This window comes from Pecten maximus, chromosome 6 (assembly GCF_902652985.1).
Source record: "Pecten maximus chromosome 6, xPecMax1.1, whole genome shotgun sequence".
NCBI classification, from domain to species: Eukaryota; Metazoa; Mollusca; class Bivalvia; order Pectinida; family Pectinidae; genus Pecten; species Pecten maximus.
The window spans coordinates 21047342-21067824 of record NC_047020.1 but is presented as its reverse complement, the minus strand read 5'-3'; the positions used below and the strand labels follow the sequence as shown (position 1 = coordinate 21067824).

The 20483-nt window shown below is 35.2% G+C and overlaps 1 protein-coding gene across 1 annotated transcript; it reads left to right on the top strand.

Annotated features, from left to right (window-relative positions):
• The first annotated feature begins 5341 nt into the window (after positions 1 to 5341).
• Positions 5342 to 19244, top strand: LOC117329214 (probable phosphoglycerate kinase). Its single transcript, XM_033887032.1, is given in 13 exon segments — positions 5342 to 5489; positions 7197 to 7247; positions 8357 to 8509; positions 8917 to 9061; positions 9267 to 9370; positions 9939 to 10058; positions 11821 to 11935; positions 12553 to 12732; positions 13174 to 13200; positions 13202 to 13251; positions 14391 to 14491; positions 14692 to 14790; positions 17987 to 19244. Coding segments are annotated over 13 exon segments (1248 nt in total). The 5' UTR covers positions 5342 to 5427; the 3' UTR covers positions 18028 to 19244.
• Positions 19245 to 20483: the final 1239 nt, after the last annotated feature.

Below are 20483 nucleotides of genomic sequence, written 5' to 3'. Positions count from 1 at the left end.
GGATTGTGAAAGTCTGTAGAAACCAGTATAGCTATTATTATTTTTTTCGTTTAAGCTATTTTCTTGAAAAGTGGGAAACATATTTTATGTAAGTTTTATAAAACTTTATTTATTTTACAACGTTTGCGAAACAAGCTTTATCAACTTCTATGTATCACATTTGTTGTCCCAGATTGTTCAAAGCGCGCGGAGGGTTTTCTGTGGGAGGAAACTGAAGTTCCGGGGAAAACTTAAGTGTAAAACAATATCACATTCATGATTATGTTAATACCATTATACAGTTGGTTAGTCCTTCTAAAACTCGCCAGTGATGTTAAGGGTCAACAGTGTAACAGTGATTTGTAATTTGTAAATGAAACACATGGAAGGAAAAGACCATAGAATGTGAATTCCTCGTAGATATAATGTATGATAAAATGAAAAATAAAACCACACCACACGGGCAAAGTGTGTGAATTCCTCGTAGATATGATATATATAAGTTCCCCAACGAGTGGAGATTGTATATCATTTTTATCCAACTCGAATTAGTTAATTTTCTAAATATGAAAAGACACGATCGAGCTTTAGCCGTTAACAAGGAAAGATTATTGTAGCTACCACTAGGCAACATATGTGATAAAATTTGACAGTTTAGCTTACTTCCTGACATACCATACGCTAATAATGAAGGTGTGCTAAATGAGATAAGTAGTTTAAATCTGAACTGTACCACCAGGTAAACGTTCCCCGATGATACAGACGTAACTCTTTCATCGGCACATTGTACCAGTGTACAGAACTATGTTTTAGGTTAATAATACTTCGTACAAGAAAGTCGAATAACAGTTTCGCATTCCTAATTTTAGTGAGAGCAAATAGCTGCAGACTTCACTATTTATAATGTTGGGTGATGTCCCTTTAGCAATATTACTAAGGCATCCTTTAGATCACTACTAGTCAGAAAAAGAGATCCCAGAGGGATCTAAAATCAGAGAAAATCTAAGAAGAACTTTCTGAGAAATGGAAATAACAAACCGTCAAATCCAAGATGGCCGCCTGTCAGTCACTTTGTTTTCTCATTCAGTCTCAAAATGGAATGGACACAAATATGGACTTGTGTCTATAATCCTTTTGCTATATATTGGCAATACATGTCGAATCTTCAACTGAAGTTCGAGAAATATCCCTCCGGTGTTCTTCAACTGTCAAATTCAAGATGGTCAAGTATTGGCCATTTTGTTTTCTCATTCAGTCTCAAATTGGAATGGACACAACTAGGGACCTGTGCCTAATCCTTTTACTGTAGTGGCAATATAATGTGTTTACACTAAACAATTATGGACCAAGCATGCAGAATCTTCAAGTGTGAAGTTCAAGAAATATCCCTCCAGGTTTTTTTTCAAGAAATAGTGATATCTCACTCAGTTAAAATCCAAATTGGCCACCTATTGAATTTGACCATTAATTTTCCTGATCAGGCTCAAAATTGTATACTTTATTAATGTTTCAAATACAAATATCTGAATTAGATGGGTAAAACTCAAACAGCTTTCCATGTTTGAAATGGAAATATCTATAGTTCAAACATCGATATCTGAATTTAAAGATATATATTTTAACATCAAAAATAATCTCCTATCTCTCCTTTTTACTCAGAATACAGACATCTGAAGTGGTTTTGTTAAAACCCATATGGCTTGTCATACTTGTTACACCTACAGGAATTTCTCTTTCTTCATCTACAAGAAACACATAGATACAGGAATGTCACAGGGACAAGAGATCCAATAGGAATATTTGCGCCCACCATCAAACGATAATTATGTATATCTTTGTAAGGCTGAACTCATATCCAAGGTGATGTCATACTGCTTGGAGACCTCAATGTTGACATGCTTACTATGTCACAGAATCATGTTTTATCTGATATAATAAATTCGTTTAATTTTATAAATGTCATAAATGAACCTACTCGTATAAGTCCCACGAGGTCAAGTTTACTCGATCCAATTTTGGTATCAGAATCAATTTCATACACTTATTCCTCTGAAGTATCCACTGAAAATGTAGTTACTGACCACCAAGGTTGTGTTGTATATATTTCTGTTCCGTCATTTCAGAAACTAGCATATAAACGTAAAATTTGGTTATATAAAAGAGGCGACTATGTACTTTTTAATCGTCTTGTTGAAGAATATGATTGGGATACTCTTTTCGCTACATGCAACTCTGTCAATTCGGCCAGTGAACGTTTTACTGAAATTTTTCTTGATTTTGCTCGTAGATCGATACCACATAAGGAAATTACTGTAAGACCAAACGATAAGCCCTGGATGTCTTCAGACCTTAGAAAAAATATGAGAGCTCGTGATAGATTTCGGAAAATAGCCAAACGTACCAATCATCCACGGGACATAGCTAAATTCAAAAATCAGCGAAATAAAGTGAATAATATGAAAAAGTATGCACGACAGTCTTTTTATGAAAATGTTGGAAATCTTATTGAGTTTTATCATTCGTCTGATCCTAAAAACTATTGGCGACTTGTCAAAAGATTGATGGGGAATTCTGAGACATCACGTCCTATCCCTACTTTAGTTGATCCAATTTCGAAACGTTTATTAGTCGATGATAAGGCCAAATGTAATGCATTGAACGACAATTTTTGCAGTATCACTAGCATAGATGACAACAATAACGATGTTCCTTTGTTAGAACCTAAAACAGAGAGTTCTTTTGAGTTACCTGTAGTAAGTCAAAATGACATATCTGATGTTTTGATGAATTTAAAACTTGGTAAAGCTTCTGGCTCTGATGAAATTAGCCACCACATGTTGAAGTATACTGCTAAAACTGTATGTAGACCACTTGAATTGCTTTTTAATTTGTCGTTATCAACTGGTATTTATCCCGATACTTGGAAATTTGCTAAAGTGATACCTCTTTTTAAGAAGGGTGATAGGCATTCTCCTTCTAATTATAGACCTATATCACTTTTGTCCTCTGTTGGTAAAACATTTGAAAGAGTTATCTTCAAGTATTTACATAATTATTTTCTTGAAAATTCACTTTTCTATCAGTATCAATCAGGATTTATGCCGGGTCACTCGACCGTATATCAATTAATTGATTTATATCATAACATTTGCCTTGATCTAGAAGAAAAAAAACATTCTTGTTTAGTTTTCTGTGATATTTCTAAAGCGTTTGACAGGGTTTGGCATAAAGGTTTATTAGTAAAACTAAAGTCATACGGGATATGCGGAAATTTTCTATCATGGATTGAAAACTACTTAACCAACAGACGACAAAAAGTTTTTATAAATAATTGTTATTCGGATTTTGGTTTGATACATGCTGGCGTCCCTCAAGGTTCCATTCTTGGGCCTCTATTTTTCTTAATATTTATCAATGATATCTCAGAAATTCTTCAATCTACTGCACGTCTTTTCGCTGACGACACCTCTTTGAAAGTCTCTTCATCTTCATGTCTAGAAATACAAACAGTTTTAAATAGAGACCTGGATGCTTTAAACAGATGGGCAAGTACTTGGCTAGTTACTTTTAATCCAAATAAGACGGAAGTTATTTTTATTTCTAATTCGGATAACGTTGATGAAGATCTGGAACTGATTTTTGATGGTCATTTTTTAAATTTTAGTAGTAAGCATAGACATCTTGGAGTTACATTAAATTCAGATGCTAAATGGGTAGATCATATAATGAAATTTATAAGTCGGCTATGGGAAAAGTAAAATATATTGCGAAAACTTAAATATACATTAAAGCGTGATGCTCTTTTACGAATTTATAAAACTTATATTTTACCAGTTTTAGAATATGCGTGTGAAGTTTGGGATGGGTGCACTTCAAGTGATTCAGAAAAGTTAGAGAAGGTTCAGCGGGAGGCAGCTAGGATAATAACAGGGTTACCATTATTTGCTAGAAACGAGTCATTGTATTCAGAAAACAGGTCTAGAATTACTTTCAGTTAGAAGGAAAAGACGGAAATTACAATTAGTTTACAAAATGGATAGACATCAAACTCCAAACTACATTACAAATTTACTTCCCTCTACAGTCGGTGAAAACAGACAGGGTTGTCATACTTGTTACACCTACAGGAATTTCTCTTTCTTCATCTACAAGAAACACATAGATATAGGAATGTCAGGGGACAAGAGATCCAAGAGGAATATTTGCGCCCACCATCAAGCGATAGTTATGTATATCTGTGTAAGGCTGAACTAATATCAAAGGTGGCCGCGACTACAAACCATTCTGGCTTTTTGCGATTAGATTATACTTGAAGGAGCATAACGAGAGACCAAAGGGAACCTACATACAAAATTTCAGAAATATCCTCCAAGTATTTCTGAAGAAAAAGTTGATTACAAACTTCAACTGTTCAAATCCAAGATGGCTGTCTGGCAGCTATTTTGTTTCCCCTGATATCGATGAGACTCAAAATTAAATGGATACAACTAGGAACCAACGGAAACCTTAATATTTCAGAAATATCAAGAACTATCTGATGATGGTATAGGCTAAACAAATCTATTCAGGGATTAACAAGATATCTTGGACAGAATTAAGTTTCTTGTTTTTAAAGTGGTCACAAGTACAACATTTGACCTTTAAATTTGATAGTCATCATATATTTACATGTTCACATATTTGTGAGCAACGATGAGAAATTTGCAGTTGTAGATCCAAAACCTTTAAAATAATGTGCTCTCGGCTCTGGGGCTTTATCAGCATATATATGTGTAAATATCTCTTCTTCCAACATTAATTTTGTTTGGAAAAGAAAAATATACAACATTCAAGGTTAAGGCAATCGATAGTTTACATCTTATACGCGGTATTATAACCTTTCCGTGGAAATTAATTTATAGTTGTCTTTTTTTTTCTTTTCTTTTTACTATACATGTAATTGCGTTTTTAGTTAATCTTCTATTATGTGGTTCTCCAAATCAGTTACCTGTCTGATGTGGAAAACCATTTTGTTTCCCTTTTGCTTTCTCATTTTCTCTTTTCTTTGTTACCTATCTGTCACCTTTACTCACTGCCTGATCCAAAATTATATGACAATAAAATCGAGTCGAAGTACGGGTAACGCAAAAACAGACAAGGTTCTAATATAAACATTGCCAATGTATTCTACATTATTTTGAAAAGACAATCGTTTTGGCAAAGAGAAATTTACTGGTCCAAGGTATAAATTAAACGTAAATTAATTTACTGCTTAATTTGTCACCGTATCGGTCTTTGATTTCATTGGTTTTAAAATTTTCCGCCACGACCACGGAAGTGCACGTGGTTACCTACAGAGTTAATGCTCTTGTTGGAAGTTTTCATTAGAAGGACGAAAAGGTATACTTTGCCGGCTGTATTATTATTTTTTGGCAAGAAGTTTCATTCGTGAGATAAAAAAGAAGAACAATGGCTTTAAACAAGTTGGCAATTGACGCTTTGGATCTAAAGAACAAACGGGTTTTAATACGGTTTGTATATTTTCATTTTGTGGTGCACTAATGCGTTGATCACAACATTATATGCATCAGGAAAAGCTATGCTTTGAGAATGCACTCGCATGTCTGACCTTGACTTTTATCAAGGACGGCTTCAATGTCACCATGTGGGGCTCTGAACAGGATTTTTTTCTCTTGATCATTAACACAATTATATGGTCCGACGATTAAAACTTTTGAATATGACTGGCAAAACAGTCCATGCATATGACAACGTTATGCATTGTTTTGAAGTTCTGTGACTCGCGATCGTCGATCAAGTTTATTTGATGAATGCCTACTTTACGTATTACTATCTACCTGCAACGTTCTTAATCCCAGTGTCCCCCCTTCCACCCTTTCACCTCACCTCAACAAAATAACTGGGCTTGAGCAAGGCTGAAATGATCTCAATATTTAATCACATGAATAACCTGAATTACTAATATCAACTGCCTGAACTGGCATACACAATTATACAATGACAAATGCAATATACAATAGTGCTTATCTAATAATTTGCCGATGACCTGGTTTTATCTGGTTTTGTATTGTTCATCTAAGGACACCCTTCCCTTTACTCCAACAATGTTAGAGGTTTTACACGGCGAGATACTTTTGACAGTCGGCAAAATCATATCCGATAGAAAAAGAGCCGACCAGCAGCCTCTTATATTAAAGGAGTACCTTCCCTTGTGTAAGATGCATATGATGATTGTGTGTTTTTTTCAGAGGCTGCAGTACATGCAGTATGGTTCTATTCGGTTTGGTTTTGTATTGTTGAACATCCTAACAAATATGGTCATTTGATTTAAGAATAGCTTAGCTCCCCTGTTTGTGAGATACATGCTTGTGATGATCTGTATGTGTTTTGGGAGGGCAGGCTGTGGTATGTTCATGTTTGTCTCATTGTGATAGTGCAGAACTTATGCTGACTTTACAGTTCTACCTCACTAGAAGCATATATATTTACTGCTGAAGGCACCAAGGGACACCCCAACTGTTGACATTATACAGACAGCAGGCAAATGGGCTGTATCAGGGATGTGTAATAAACTTTGAGGTAATACAAAAAATGTCCTTCCATAGGACTTCATCATCGTTACTAGCATATATGTTACTGTATAGAAGGGTATAATAGGCTTATCACGGGAGGCTAAAACAGGGAGAGTAGCTATAGCATTACAGAAATACTACGGCAGCTACAAATGGAGACCTTCCATCTAGGGTGACACTGAGTACAATAATGCATTTTGATGTCGATTGGCTGATTGACATACCAAATACCCCTCTTCAGCCAACTGCAGGAACAACCAGGCGACATTCCTCCAGCCATTCTGCCCTGATCCTTTTGTGTATATCTCTATGTAATGCTCTGCCACACCAGGTCATATGTGTTAATTCCCCCAGGAAGATACTACTGTCTGTCTCTATATCGTTCACTAACTCTGTTACGTTTAGGTCCATTGAAGTCGCTATGTACCTTATTCATAGTATGCCATATTTATCATAAATGATAAATTTTCAACTGAAATAATTTCATTTGGGAATGGTGCCATGGCTATGTACCTTAAAATATATAGTATGAGATATTTATCATAAATAATAAGTTTTAACTGAAATAATTTCAGTAGGGAATGGGGCCCCCTCTTAACTTTATGTGTATTCTTTTAATTGTATTTGTTTGATATTTAATTTCAGAGTTGATTTCAATGTTCCATTGAAGGATGGGAAAATAACCAACAACCAAAGGTAAATAATATTCATTTGATGTCTTTTCAATCTGTTTATCACTATCAAACTAAAGATTACTGTAGTATGTTAAAATCATGTAATTACCTTAAAGTTGAACCGTATGAATATGTTTTCACATCTGGATTTTCATCAGCATTGTAAATCACCTCTCTTTAGCATTTGGCATTATTGATGAATATGAAGTGAGTTTGATATTGAGAATCATTTGTCAGGAATACATTGATATTGGTATTTTATCAGGATTGGGTAAAAAAAAAAAAAAAAAAGCTTATTCAGACTTATGATAACTTTGTGTTTTTTTGGTACAAATGTGGTACATGGAACCATTTTGTAATCTATAAGTTCGACCCCTTAATCCTGTTATAGACTATATCCCTATCATTTAACCAGTGTTGATTTTTACTGGTAATTGATATCAAGTACAATGTAGTTTGTAAATCAAATGTGAAGATTTAACAGTACACTGTACTTCAACCAGCTATAAATTGATTTAATTGGTGATCATTCCAATAATGACAGTACATTAATAGGTGATGAAAACAACAGAACATTAAGTGATATTGAAAAACCAATTATATAAATCAGTAATTATTTGAATTAATAAATCTTCTTTAGGTGACCAAATGTAGTTTTCTAACTAATTCCAAATACCAATCTTAGAGTGTTGTAAGTGATATAATATAAACATATTTCATTTAATTCAGGGCTTTTTTCACTTCTTTGGGAATGGGGCCTATGGTTTTGGGATTGGAAAAAAATGTGCGGCAACAGGTAAATTGGGAAAAATGGACATAATAGTAAAAATAACAAGTAGACACAAATATGGATCTATGCTAATTAGCCTATATATATTTAGATTCTAGAGCATGATCTCCCTTTATCAGGCAAGAATAACCAATAAAACGTAGACGGGACGGCACCATCCGGATTTTTAAAGACATAATATTTTTATAGATCATTCGATTGGGAATTTTAACTGGTCGAATTGGGGAAAATATCCAATTTTGCCGTGGGGAATGGGGCCGAAATTCGACCCCAAATCGGCCCCCAAAAAAAGCTCTGTAATTCTATGAACTGGTAATATTATATGTACATTTGGTTATCAGAATTGTGGCAGCAATTCCTACAGTGAAACATGCCTTAGATAACGGAGCCAAGAGTGTAGTACTGATGAGTCATCTCGGTCGTCCTGATGGACGTCGCCAGGACAAATATTCTCTGGCTCCAGTGGCAGAAGAGCTAAAAACACTTCTTGGCAAGTAAGTACGTGTTTGTGAAGTACATCAAGGAATGAAGGTCATAAAGGCTAGCTGTGAGCAACAGATGGAATGGCCGTATGTACAGCAAATCATATGGTACTGGCCTTTACAGAAAATCTTATGGTACTTACCTACTTCTTGGGGAGATTGCACATATGTTAGAAAGTCTTTACATCAATAAACCTCCTCTTGGTTCAAAAAAATAAATGCTGACCAATAGGTAAAAATTCCGGCAAATAGATACACTAGAACATACTTGTGAACTTACAGGATGTTGGCTTTCCTATATAGTATTGTGGAATCTTATTTATCCATTATTCTTATTTGTCTTCAGTCTTGTTGACATGTTTTCAAATTACAGAATGTTGAAAGACTTGGTGATTTACCTACCTTGTATACTTTGATAGGGAAGTCCAATTCCTGTCGGACTGTATTGGTGAAAAGGTGGAAAAGGTATGTGCGGACCCTGCCTCTGGTTCAGTCATCCTGCTGGAGAATCTGCGTTTCCATGTTGAGGAGGAGGGCAAGGGTGTTGATGCTGAAGGTGTTAAGGTATTTATAAGAAGCATTCTTGAAATAGAAATTGCACAGTTATTTATAAGATGTTATTAAGGGTTGGAAAATGGTTATGATCTGCAAAAGCAGTTAATTTAATGTGATATTTTTACTTACGTTTTGATAACACCAATTTGTATTAAGTAAGTTACCAGTTTTATTTGTCTGATTAAATATGTACTGCTGATGAAATGTATTACAGGTAAAGGCTGGAAAGGAAGCTGTTGAGGCATTTAGGGCATCACTGTCAAAACTTGGAGATGTTTATGTAAATGATGCTTTTGGCACTGCACATAGAGCACACAGGTATTTTCTAAAAGAATTATTGACCTTTGTTTCTTGAAACTTCTTGCAGTTTGTGACCAACTTCTGTGTAGACTTTGAAGCTTATTGATATCATAACATAAATTTGTACATTCTTGAATAGCAGTTTGATTCAAACAATTTTAATTTTTAGACTTTGAAAAGACCTGGAAAAGTTGAAGTACATGTATCATATATTTCATGACATTTTGTTATGAATTACACCTCACATTTAAGATTCCTCTTTATCACTTGAATCAACAACATTTGTTATAATGGGGAAAACTCTTTTCTCTGTCATCTTTGCTAGAGTTTTGTTTATGATATCTCTATTGTTACCTTTTTATTAAAATATTCATTATTTTTAATCTATGACATCATAATAACATATTACACATGTATATGCAAAAATGAGACATAGGATTATCCAATGAATTACATGGCAATCTTGACTCTAAATAACAGTCATTGACACACAAAAGTATACATGGAAATTATGTAATAAATCCCCTCTATGATCTCACATGTTTTTCTGATGTTTGATGAAAACATTGTTAAACTTTCTTTACAGTTCTATGGTAGGCTGTCAGCTCTCACAGAGAGCCTCCGGGTTCCTCCTGAAGAAAGAGCTCTCCTATTTTTCCAAGGCCCTAGTAAACCCTGACACACCTTTTTTGGCCATTCTTGGAGGGTAAGGACTCTACTTGATAGTACTAACACCACGGTTTCTCTGGGAACATAAGTTTTGAGATTGTTAAAATATAATTAACATTGAATATAAACAGCTAATTGTTCGGTTTGTAACACTTGTTTAGATACCACGCAAGTGTGTACATCTACAATTTCAACTTCTTCAAAGAATGATACCACCTTATTTGTAATTGAATGCTGGAACATGCTAGCATACTTGTCCTTATTGATTGATATGTAATATAACTTATGATATGCTTTTTTCTTTATCTATAAAGTGCAACTTCCGAAAACCGAACCTTCTAAAAACCGAACACCTCTGAATACTGAACGAACTGTCATTGTACGGAATTGTTCCTTCTTTATTATAGTATTAAAAAACTTCTAAATACTGATCCCTCTGAATTCCGAAAACCGGACCGATTTTGTGTCTGATTCCTGTTCAAATGTACCAAAAATTACTTCTGAAAACCGGCTTTACCTGAGCGATCATGACACGAGGTCAGGCCAGTCAACCGTGAAACAACACGTTGTGACGGGTATTGAGTGAAGCCTAATTGTCTCGGGACTTACGTATACCTGTAGGTGATTTGTACATGTATCCAATATATACCCCAAGGAGGCATTATGACAGTGGGCCTAGTGTATAATCAACACGACAATTATGAAACAATGTCGCACTTCATTCAAGCGCGGCGGTTTGTTTATCTTCTCAATGCAAATAGAGCTAGAAGCCTGAGTTTCACATCTTATTTAAATGAGGCCCAAAGGGGGTTGTTTTTGCATGGTCGTAAATGAAGCCTGTGATGATTTTAAAGACGATACCGATGTCGGAAATACGACCAGCATCAACTGTTATTAATATTGAAACAAAACATCTTCACACCCTTTCATATTATTTGATGTGTAAAATATTCCGTATCGACCCATTCACATGACGAACCTTCACCAGATGTATTGAAATGTAGGTTGATCGAAAAGTGCAGTTGTACATGTACAAATACTGTTTAAAACTACAGTTATTGTCATTTGCTTTTCTTATATAATCTGCAATATATACATTGATCAACTTTCACAATATTCATTTTATTCTACGTACGTACGTGTCAGTTTTTAATCGGGTACATTCTAATAAAACATCGTCCGACCAATTATATCCGGGATTTGACCGGTCTTTTCGATCAACTTCTCCAAACCGAACACACTGTAAACCGAACAAATATCCATGTCCCATGCATGTTCGGTTTATAGAGGTTCCACTGTATCTGGAAACTCGCATACGACAATGTTAAATTGAAGATATCTGTTGAGTGTTGATATTGAGGTACAGGTTGAGCCGATTAATTAATGAAAAAGGTTGAAAGAAGATTAAGATTGAATGATATTTATGAATGATTTTACATGTTGAACAGTGGTTTAGGTATATTGACTTAAGTAAATACATGAAGATTAAGGCTGTACAGTAGAATGGTTAAATGATGACTGATCAATGTATTAATGAAGGTTTAAACTGTAAGATAGGTTGAATGCTGATCTGGGTCAAATGGAGGTTTCAACTGTAAGAAAGGTTGAATAATGATCTAGGTCATATGTAGGTTTTAATTGTAAGATGCTGTGGGTTGAATGATCTTAGTTGACTGGAGGTTTGCGATGTAAGAACAACGATGTGGACTAAATGAATGTTTATTTGGTTGAAATTGAATGAAGATGTTATTATCTTAAATGGTAACAATGACTTAAGTTGTGAGATGTTCTGGTTAAAGGGCAAAGGTGGCAGACAAGATCCAGCTGATCGAGAACATGCTGGATAAAGTCAATGAAATGATCATAGGTGGTGGAATGGCCTTCACCTTCCTCAAGGTCCTTAAAAACATGCAGGTGAGAGCAGTAAAAAATGTACCATAACTTGGAATGCTGTTCGGATAAAAATGGAAAGGGCAATGGAAGAAATTATGTTCATTATTGATCATGTTTTGATTTAAATTCGGAGATGATAGAATAATCAATTTATAAAAAATAAGATCGAATCTGACAGCTGATGATTTTGAATTATTGTAAATGTCTCAAAAGAGCTTTGAGGTGGGGGGCATACTTTTTAATCGTGATTTTGTCTCTGTGTCTGTCTGTCCACACCTGTCACAAGGTTTAAAGTGTTTAGAAAGATTTTATTAGGCCTGCTACTGAACGAAAAAAACAATACTACAATGTTAGTTTCTAGCAATTATATCACTTTGAGGTCTCATATGAGTTTAGGAATTGATAATAAATTAATTATAAATAAAAAAAAAAGGTTTTTTTTAAGGCACCCTGTTATAGGAATGTTGCAATACTGATTTCATACATTCTGACTTTGTTGTGTAATATTGAGGTTAAACTTTAACAAACTGGTATGTAGCAAATGGTTTGGAAAAAAATTACCAAAAATAAAGCAGGGTGCAGGGGCGTTAATATCACACCAACATGTTTGTAGTTTTTATAGCTGGTTTTATTTTCAGATTGGGAGTTCCCTGTATGATGAGGAAGGATCTAAGATCATTCAGAAGCTAATGGACAAGGCAGCGGCCAAAGGGGTGAAGATCCATCTGCCAGTGGACTTTCTTACAGGGGACAAGTTCGCAGAAGATGCAGTAGTTGGAAGTGCTACTGTTGAATCTGGAATTCCTGAAGGACATATGGTAATCCTTATTTAGACCCCCACCAAGGTGTCTTTTTTCCATCTATATCAAATTGAGTGTTTTTCATGGGATGTTTCCGGAACGAAACAGAGAGTCAAATCCCAAAAAGGGAAAATGTTTGTAATGTTACAATGAATAGGAATATTACCACATGTACTGAAATATCCAGGTTGGTCATACAGGCCCTCTTGGCATCTTTTTTTCATAAGATACCTAAGTAAATTTCATGCACTCTATCAAAAATAAATAACATAATAATTCAGATTCTGTAACTAAAACCGATGAAAAAAATAATGCAGAGATACAGATTTAGAATTAAATGCGAAATCTGAAAGAATTCAAAAATTTATGAACTAGAATTAAATTTAGATTGCAAGGAATTGAGACATATTTGTTTATATCACATGGCTGCTGTTACGAATAACTTGTTTATTGTTTCAGGGCTTGGATATAGGACCAGAGTCATCTAAAACATTCACCTAAAGTTATAGAAGGAGCTAAAACCATTGTCTGGAATGGGTAAGATCAAAAATAGTTAAAAACATGTTTCTCAGCAGCAGGAATTTTTTTAATCTATAATCCTTTTTTAGCTCTCCTGGCTGAAGGGTAAAATTAGCTTATGCTGTGATGGGACACTTGTTGTCTGTCCTCCCTTCGTCTGCCACCAACTTTCCAATTAAACTACTTCTTTTTAATTAAAAGGCCTAATATCATGATATTTGGCTGGTAGGTTCCTGTGATGAAGCCCCAGGAAGTTTGCGAAAAGAAATTATCTTGACCCATATGCAAAGTCACAAGGGATCTTATTTGTTAAAACATTCAAACCACCTCTTTTCACAAACTGAAAGGCAGCAAATCATCAAAGAAGTGAATAACAGATGAGAGATGCAGGTCCATTGAGCCTCTTGGCCTCTTGTTTGTTTAGAATTATTTGGGTTTAGCTCAACTCAGTGAATTTGAGGCAGGCTTTTACTCTTACTCCATCAACAAGTATCAGTGTTTGCATCTGTTCCAGTAAGAAGAATAAGAAGAATGGCTAAGATTAGTATTGAAAACCAAGCTTATATGGTTCCAATTATCTTGTAATGTATTTGCTGGTAGCTATGATGCTATTATTGAATTCCCTTTTTAGTTCATCTCTTTGAAGTAGAGGCAGAGCTGATGTTGTCACCCCTGTGTCGGCGTTGGTTTTCCAACTTTTACGTTTTTGGTGCAAGTGTTGAAAGGCATTAACACATCACTTTATAATCGTACTAGTGTACTGATATTTGACTTTAGGCTCCATGTGAGATTACACTATCCTCTCCTAGAGTCAAACTAAGGGATTTTTGAGAGAGAAAAAAGCACACTACTTTATGACACGTTTTGGGCTAAAACATTTTTGAAGATATCAGAAATTTTTCAGCTATTTATGAATGGTGTCAATTAACAGCTCTTGTTTAAGGAAACAAAAATCTAAAATCATTACTTTGACCTCTTTTGGAAGCACATCTGCGAAACCATTCAATATTAATTTTTGAGACTTCTTCAGTCTTGCGTTTTAGGGATAGATTTTGGTTGAATGTCTGTGTCATCATTTATTTATTATTTACAATTTCAAATAGTGCTGTATTCTATTACTCTGTATCAGTATCTAATGTCATACCAACATGTTACAGTCCATCAGGTGTGTTCGAGTTCCCTAACTTTGCAAAAGGAACAAAGGCAGTTATGGACGCAGTGGTGAACAGTACAGTGGGAGGCGCCACAACCATTATTGGTAAATTACACAAATATATCTGTATATCTCTATCTTTAACATAATATTTCAATATTCACAAACTCTTTTGCTATGAATTTCTTTTGAAAACAAATCTATTTAGGATTAGGGAAGAAATCATATCAATTTTGTTTTGATACTTAATGAAATTGAACTTGGTTTTTAATTTTTTTAAATTACTTTACATATCTCTGTAACAGGTGGAGGTGACACAGCCACATGTGCTGCCAAGTATAAAACAGAGGACAAGGTCAGCCATGTCAGTACCGGGGGTGGAGCCAGTCTCGAGTTGTTGGAAGGTGGGTAATCGACATGTCTAATACAATGGTTATTCATTTTGTATCATTTGGTCCAAGTGGCTTACAATTATAGCTAAACCTTTTCACTAGTCTGTTTTGTATTTACGGATGATAGCTTTCTAGATATCATCTGATTTTGATGGATTGAGAAATACTGTACATTCAAAATCAAGGTTGATAAACTAAGGTGAGGTCTAATTTGAGTGGTGCCCATACATAGTTATAATCAGGAAATTTTTACTCTGTTTTGTTAATGGTCTCCATACAATATTACAGGAAACTTTTACTCTGTTTTGTTAATGGTCTCCATACAATGTTACAGGAAACTTGACATACTCAGATTTATCAATAGATTTCTACATATTTTCACTTGAAGTTGTTTTAAGTACATTTATTATACTTAGAAAATTAGGAAATATTAGTTTAATAACATTATTATCCCCTCTCAAACAGAGTTAACAGAGTTACTGCCCTTAGTTTATTTCACTCAATTTAACTTTGTCAGAGCTCTCACAATCTTATTTTCCTGAAACTTGCTCCAAAACTTTCCTATGGCAATATCTTGGATGAGTTTGATTTTCAGAACCCATGTACCTTTATTTAAAGATTTGTTGCCCTTTGTTTATTCACTCAAATATATTTATTTTCATAATTATTGCCTTAACTTTACAAATATAATTCATTCTTATTAACTTAATCAGTGCTTTTTCAATTACAATTTCCTACAGAATTTCATGAAACTTTTTACATGGGTTTACTTTGGCATTATCTCTGCAAGTGTGCTTTTCATAAGCTGCAACCTTTATTTACAGAGTCATTGCCCTTAGTTTCTTAAACTCAAATTTATCTTGATCAGCGTTCACATAAGTTCATTTTTCAACAGAATTTTATGTATAGGGGGCATTCATGTCCTACAGTCATTTTCTGGTTGTCTTTTTATTTTAAACATCTCAAACAGGTACTTTTGATGCCTTGTTATCATTAATACAAAAAGACATAAACAAAGAGGAAGCAATGTATACCTTCACCAAAAAATAAAAAAATAACCTTACAATTAATAACAGCAACACCTACATAATCCTTCATATATTACAGCTGTGTTTGGATATCAGTAAGGCTCCCATGGGGCAGATAGAGCAGTGTTCTCAGGGGTTGTATAAGATAGTGTGTCATTGTTCCCAAGGATTGTATAAGATAGTGTGTCATTGTTCCCAGGGGTTGTATAAGATAGTGTGTCATTGTTCCCAGGGGTTGTATAAGACAGTGTGTCATTGTTCCCAGGGGTTGTATAAGACAGTGTGTCATTGTTCCCAGGGGTTGTATAAGACAGTGTGTCATTGTTCCCAGGGGTTGTATAAGACAGTGTGTCATTGTTCCCAGGGGTTGTATAAGATAGTGTGTCATTGTTCCCAGGGGTTGTATAAGACAGTGTGTCATTGTTCCCAGGGGTTGTATAAGATAGTGTGTCATTGTTCCCAGGGGTTGTATAAGATAGTGTGTCATTGTTCCCAGGGGTTGTATAAGATAGTGTGTCATTGTTCCCAGGGATTGTATAAGACAGTGTCATTGTTCCCAGGGGTTGTATAAGATAGTGTGTCATTGTTCCCAGGGGTTGTATAAGACAGTGTGTCATTGTTCCAAGGGGTTGTATAAGACAGTGTATCACGGTTCCCACGGGTTGTATAAGATAGTGTGTCATTGTTCCCAGGGGTTGTATAAGACAGTGTGTCATTGTTCCCAGGGGTTGTATAAGATAGTGTGTCATTGTTCCCAGGGGTTGTATAAGACAGTGTGTCATTGTTCCCAGGGGTTGTACAAGATAGTGTGTCATTGTTCCCATCGGTTGTATAAGATAGTGTGTCATTGTTCCCATCGGTTGTATCAGACAGTGTGTCATTGTTCTCAGGAGTTGTATAAGATAGTGTGTCATTGTTCCCAGGGGTTGTATAAGACAGTATGTCATTGTTCCCAGGGGTTGTATAAGATAGTGTGTCATTGTTCCCAGGGGTTGTATCAGATAGTGTGTCATTGTTCCCAGGGGTTGTATAAGGTAGTATGTCATTGTTCCCAGGGGTTGTATAAGACAGTGTGTCATTGTTCCCAGGGGTTGTATAAGATAGTGTGTCATTGTTTTCCAGGGGTTGTATAAGGTAGTGTGTCATTGTTCCCAGGGGTTGTATAAGACAGTGTGTCATTGTTCCCAGGGGTTGTATAAGATAGTATGTCATTGTTCCCAGGGGTTGTATAAGATAGTGTGTCATTGTTCCAAGGGATTGTATAAGATAGTGTGTCATTGTTCCCAGGGGTTGTATAAGACAGTGTGTCATTGTTCCCAGGGGTTGTATAAGGTAGTGTGTCATTGTTCCCAGGGGTTGTATAAGATAGTGTGTCATTGTTCCCAGGGGTTGTATAAGACAGTGTGTCATTGTTCCCAGGGGTTGTATAAGATAGTGTGTCATTGTTCCCAGGGGTTGTATAAGACAGTGTGTCATTGTTCCAAGGGGTTGTATAAGATAGTGTGTCATTGTTCCCAGGGGTTGTATAAGACAGTGTGTCATTGTTCCCAGGGGTTGTATAAGATAGTGTGTCATTGTTCCCAGGGGTTGTATAAGATAGTGTCATTGTTCCCAGGGGTTGTACAAGATAGTGTGTCATTGTTCCCAGGGGTTGTACAAGATAGTGTGTCATTGTTCCAAGGGATTGTATAAGATAGTGTGTCATTGTTCCCAGGGGTTGTATAAGACAGTGTGTCATTGTTCCCAGGGGTTGTATAAGACAGTGTGTCATTGTTCCCAGGGGTTGTATAAGATAGTGTGTCATTGTTCCCAGGGGTTGTATAAGATAATGTCATTGTTCCCAGGAGTTGTATAAGATAGTGTGTCATTGTTCCCAGGGGTTGTATAAGATAGTGTGTCATTGTTCCCAGGGGTTGTATAAGATAGTGTGTCATTGTTCCCAGGGGTTGTATAAGACATTGTGTCATTGTTCCCAGGGGTTGTATAAAACAGTGTGTCAGTATCCCCATGGGTCATCTAAGACAGAGGTCATCATTGTTTTCAATAAGTGCTCACAGAGAGTACAGTTGCTTGTTCATCCAAGTAGATGGAGTCATGTAGGCAGTAAACCAATATTGGATATTATGTACCTTGATACAATAATCTAGTTTTTTTTGGTTTTTTTTGGGGGTTTTTTTTAGGTAAAGTGTTGCCAGGTGTTGAAGCTCTATCTGATGCTTAGACTTCCTCAATCTTTGTGAACTTTGACCTCTACATGATGAGATTTAGCATGAAAGCTACACCAAGATTAGGACTAGAGGAAGCTGCAATATATTAAAGTTCTTCAGTAAACACAGTCATAGCACACTCCTGTGTACATGATGAAATATTGAATTCTTGAGGTTCCATTCTGACTTGGATTTGATGACCTCCTACATAGAACAGCTGGGTGCAAGGAAGTTTGTGTACCAGTAAAAGATGTATATGTTACAACAAATACTGTCAAGCTTAGAAACTGAGTCACTAGAATGTTTGTAACTTAGCAGAAGTTAGAACAATAACTTCCAATACTATAGGCTGGGTCACCAAAAACTTGTTAACAAGCAAAAACTTCAAACATCACATCAATAACCACCATGCTGGAACAATTCACAAGAATGGATCCTATAAAACTGAAAACTGATGTAGTTCCTAACACTAGAAAATCAGGGTCTCTCCAACATTTATCAAACAACAATCTGGATTGACCCTGAAGTTGAATGAGAGTAATAAGCTAGCTATTTATTTTGTCATATTGCTGCTTGATTATTTTAGGATTATTGTGTTGTGGCTTTACTGTAGTTCATCTAGATACAACACAATAGCTGTATAATTTCTCAGTACCAAGTAATAATTCTGTATCATTTGCTATAAAAATGATTTCTAAACTTCAGCTATTAAGATATAGTGCTGTTTATAGAAACACACTTTGTGTTGACCTATCTTAGAGTGTACAGTGATGGTATGTTTGGCAGACTGAAAATTGTCAACTTAAGGTTAATCTCAATTTTGTAATGTGTACATTTTCCAAATATGTGTGAAGCATTTTCTGTTTCACAAGTTCAGATGTTGTTAAACAATCGGTTTGAAAATTTTACTGATCAACAATGTCCCACTGTAATGTACGCATAATAAAGTGCTAAATGGCTGTTTGGTGCATGTCAGATTTCCACACTGTACAGTGTTAGAGATAGTTTGTTGTAGGTAGTAGTTTCGATAGTGAGGATTACCTCCCCTGAGAATAAAAAAAATGTTGTCCAACATGATCTTAACAAGTTTTATTTATTGTATCCCTTGAAAATTGTTCTATAACAAAGAAAATTTTGTCTTGTTGGTTTTTGCTAAGTATGTCTTTACTTTATACGTAAACATTTGAAATATAACTGTTATATATGATGTCATATTAAAAATTAAATACCAGCCTCTTTGTTCTGTCATACTTTCTAGCAGAGACCTATGTAATATACATTGTATTATTTAGGAGTATATTTCTAGTGACAAAACTGATAATATAAGAATTAGAATACATTATAAGTAAGTATCACAGGGGAAAACAAATTAGCAACTGGCACACAAGCACTGAAGTTTTTGCTAGACTGGATTTATTTCCCCTTGTGAAAGTAAAATTGCAAGTGATTTAAACAGATTTCAGATCCGAGAATATCTCCCATCAAGATGTAAAAAAAAAAATTAAAAAAAAAAAATCATATCTGATCATGTCTGTCATCTGAGAGAATTTGTCAGGTAAAAAGAAAAAAATCCAGATTGTTTCCACTAGTAAATGACAAGAATATGGCTTACCATATTTCATTATATTGGACATACATGTGGCACCAGGACAACACAATACAATAATACAATGCATTTCGGACCAACGGTTACACTGGATTTCCCCAGATGTTAGCTTACACAACTAAATCCATTAATCAGAAGACTGTTTAGCATTGCCCATTGTTACACATCATGACTAGATATTATAATCATTACCAGATCCATGTTTAGCATTGCCCATTGTTACACATCATGACTAGATATTATAATCATTACCAGATCCATGTTTAGCATTGCCCATTGTTACACATCATGACTAGATATTATAATCATTACCAGATCCATGTTTAGCATTGCCCATTGTTACACATCATGACTAGATATTATAATCATTACCAGATCCATGTTTAGAATTGCCCATTGTTACACATCATGACTAGATATTATAATCATTACCAGATCTATGTTTAGCATTGCCCATTGTTACACATCATGACTAGATATTATAATCATTACCAGATCCATGTTTAGCATTGCCCATTGTTACACATCATGACTAGATATTATAATCATTACCAGATCCATGTTTAGCATTGCCCATTGTTACACATCATGACTAGATATTATAATCATTACCAGATCCATAACAACCCATAACATCTACAACACAAACGCTGTACTGGTATACTAAGTAGCAATAGTTTTATTCCAGAGAGGTAGACTTTCCTTCATTGCCATCATACGGAACAGGACAATTGTAAGAATACTCCCAGTCCACAATTTATCTGATTCGAAATTTTAAGATTTATTTATTCACTCAAGCAACACATATGTTACAAGAGGTCAAACTTATAATACAACACAAGTAAAGGATAGATATAACAAACC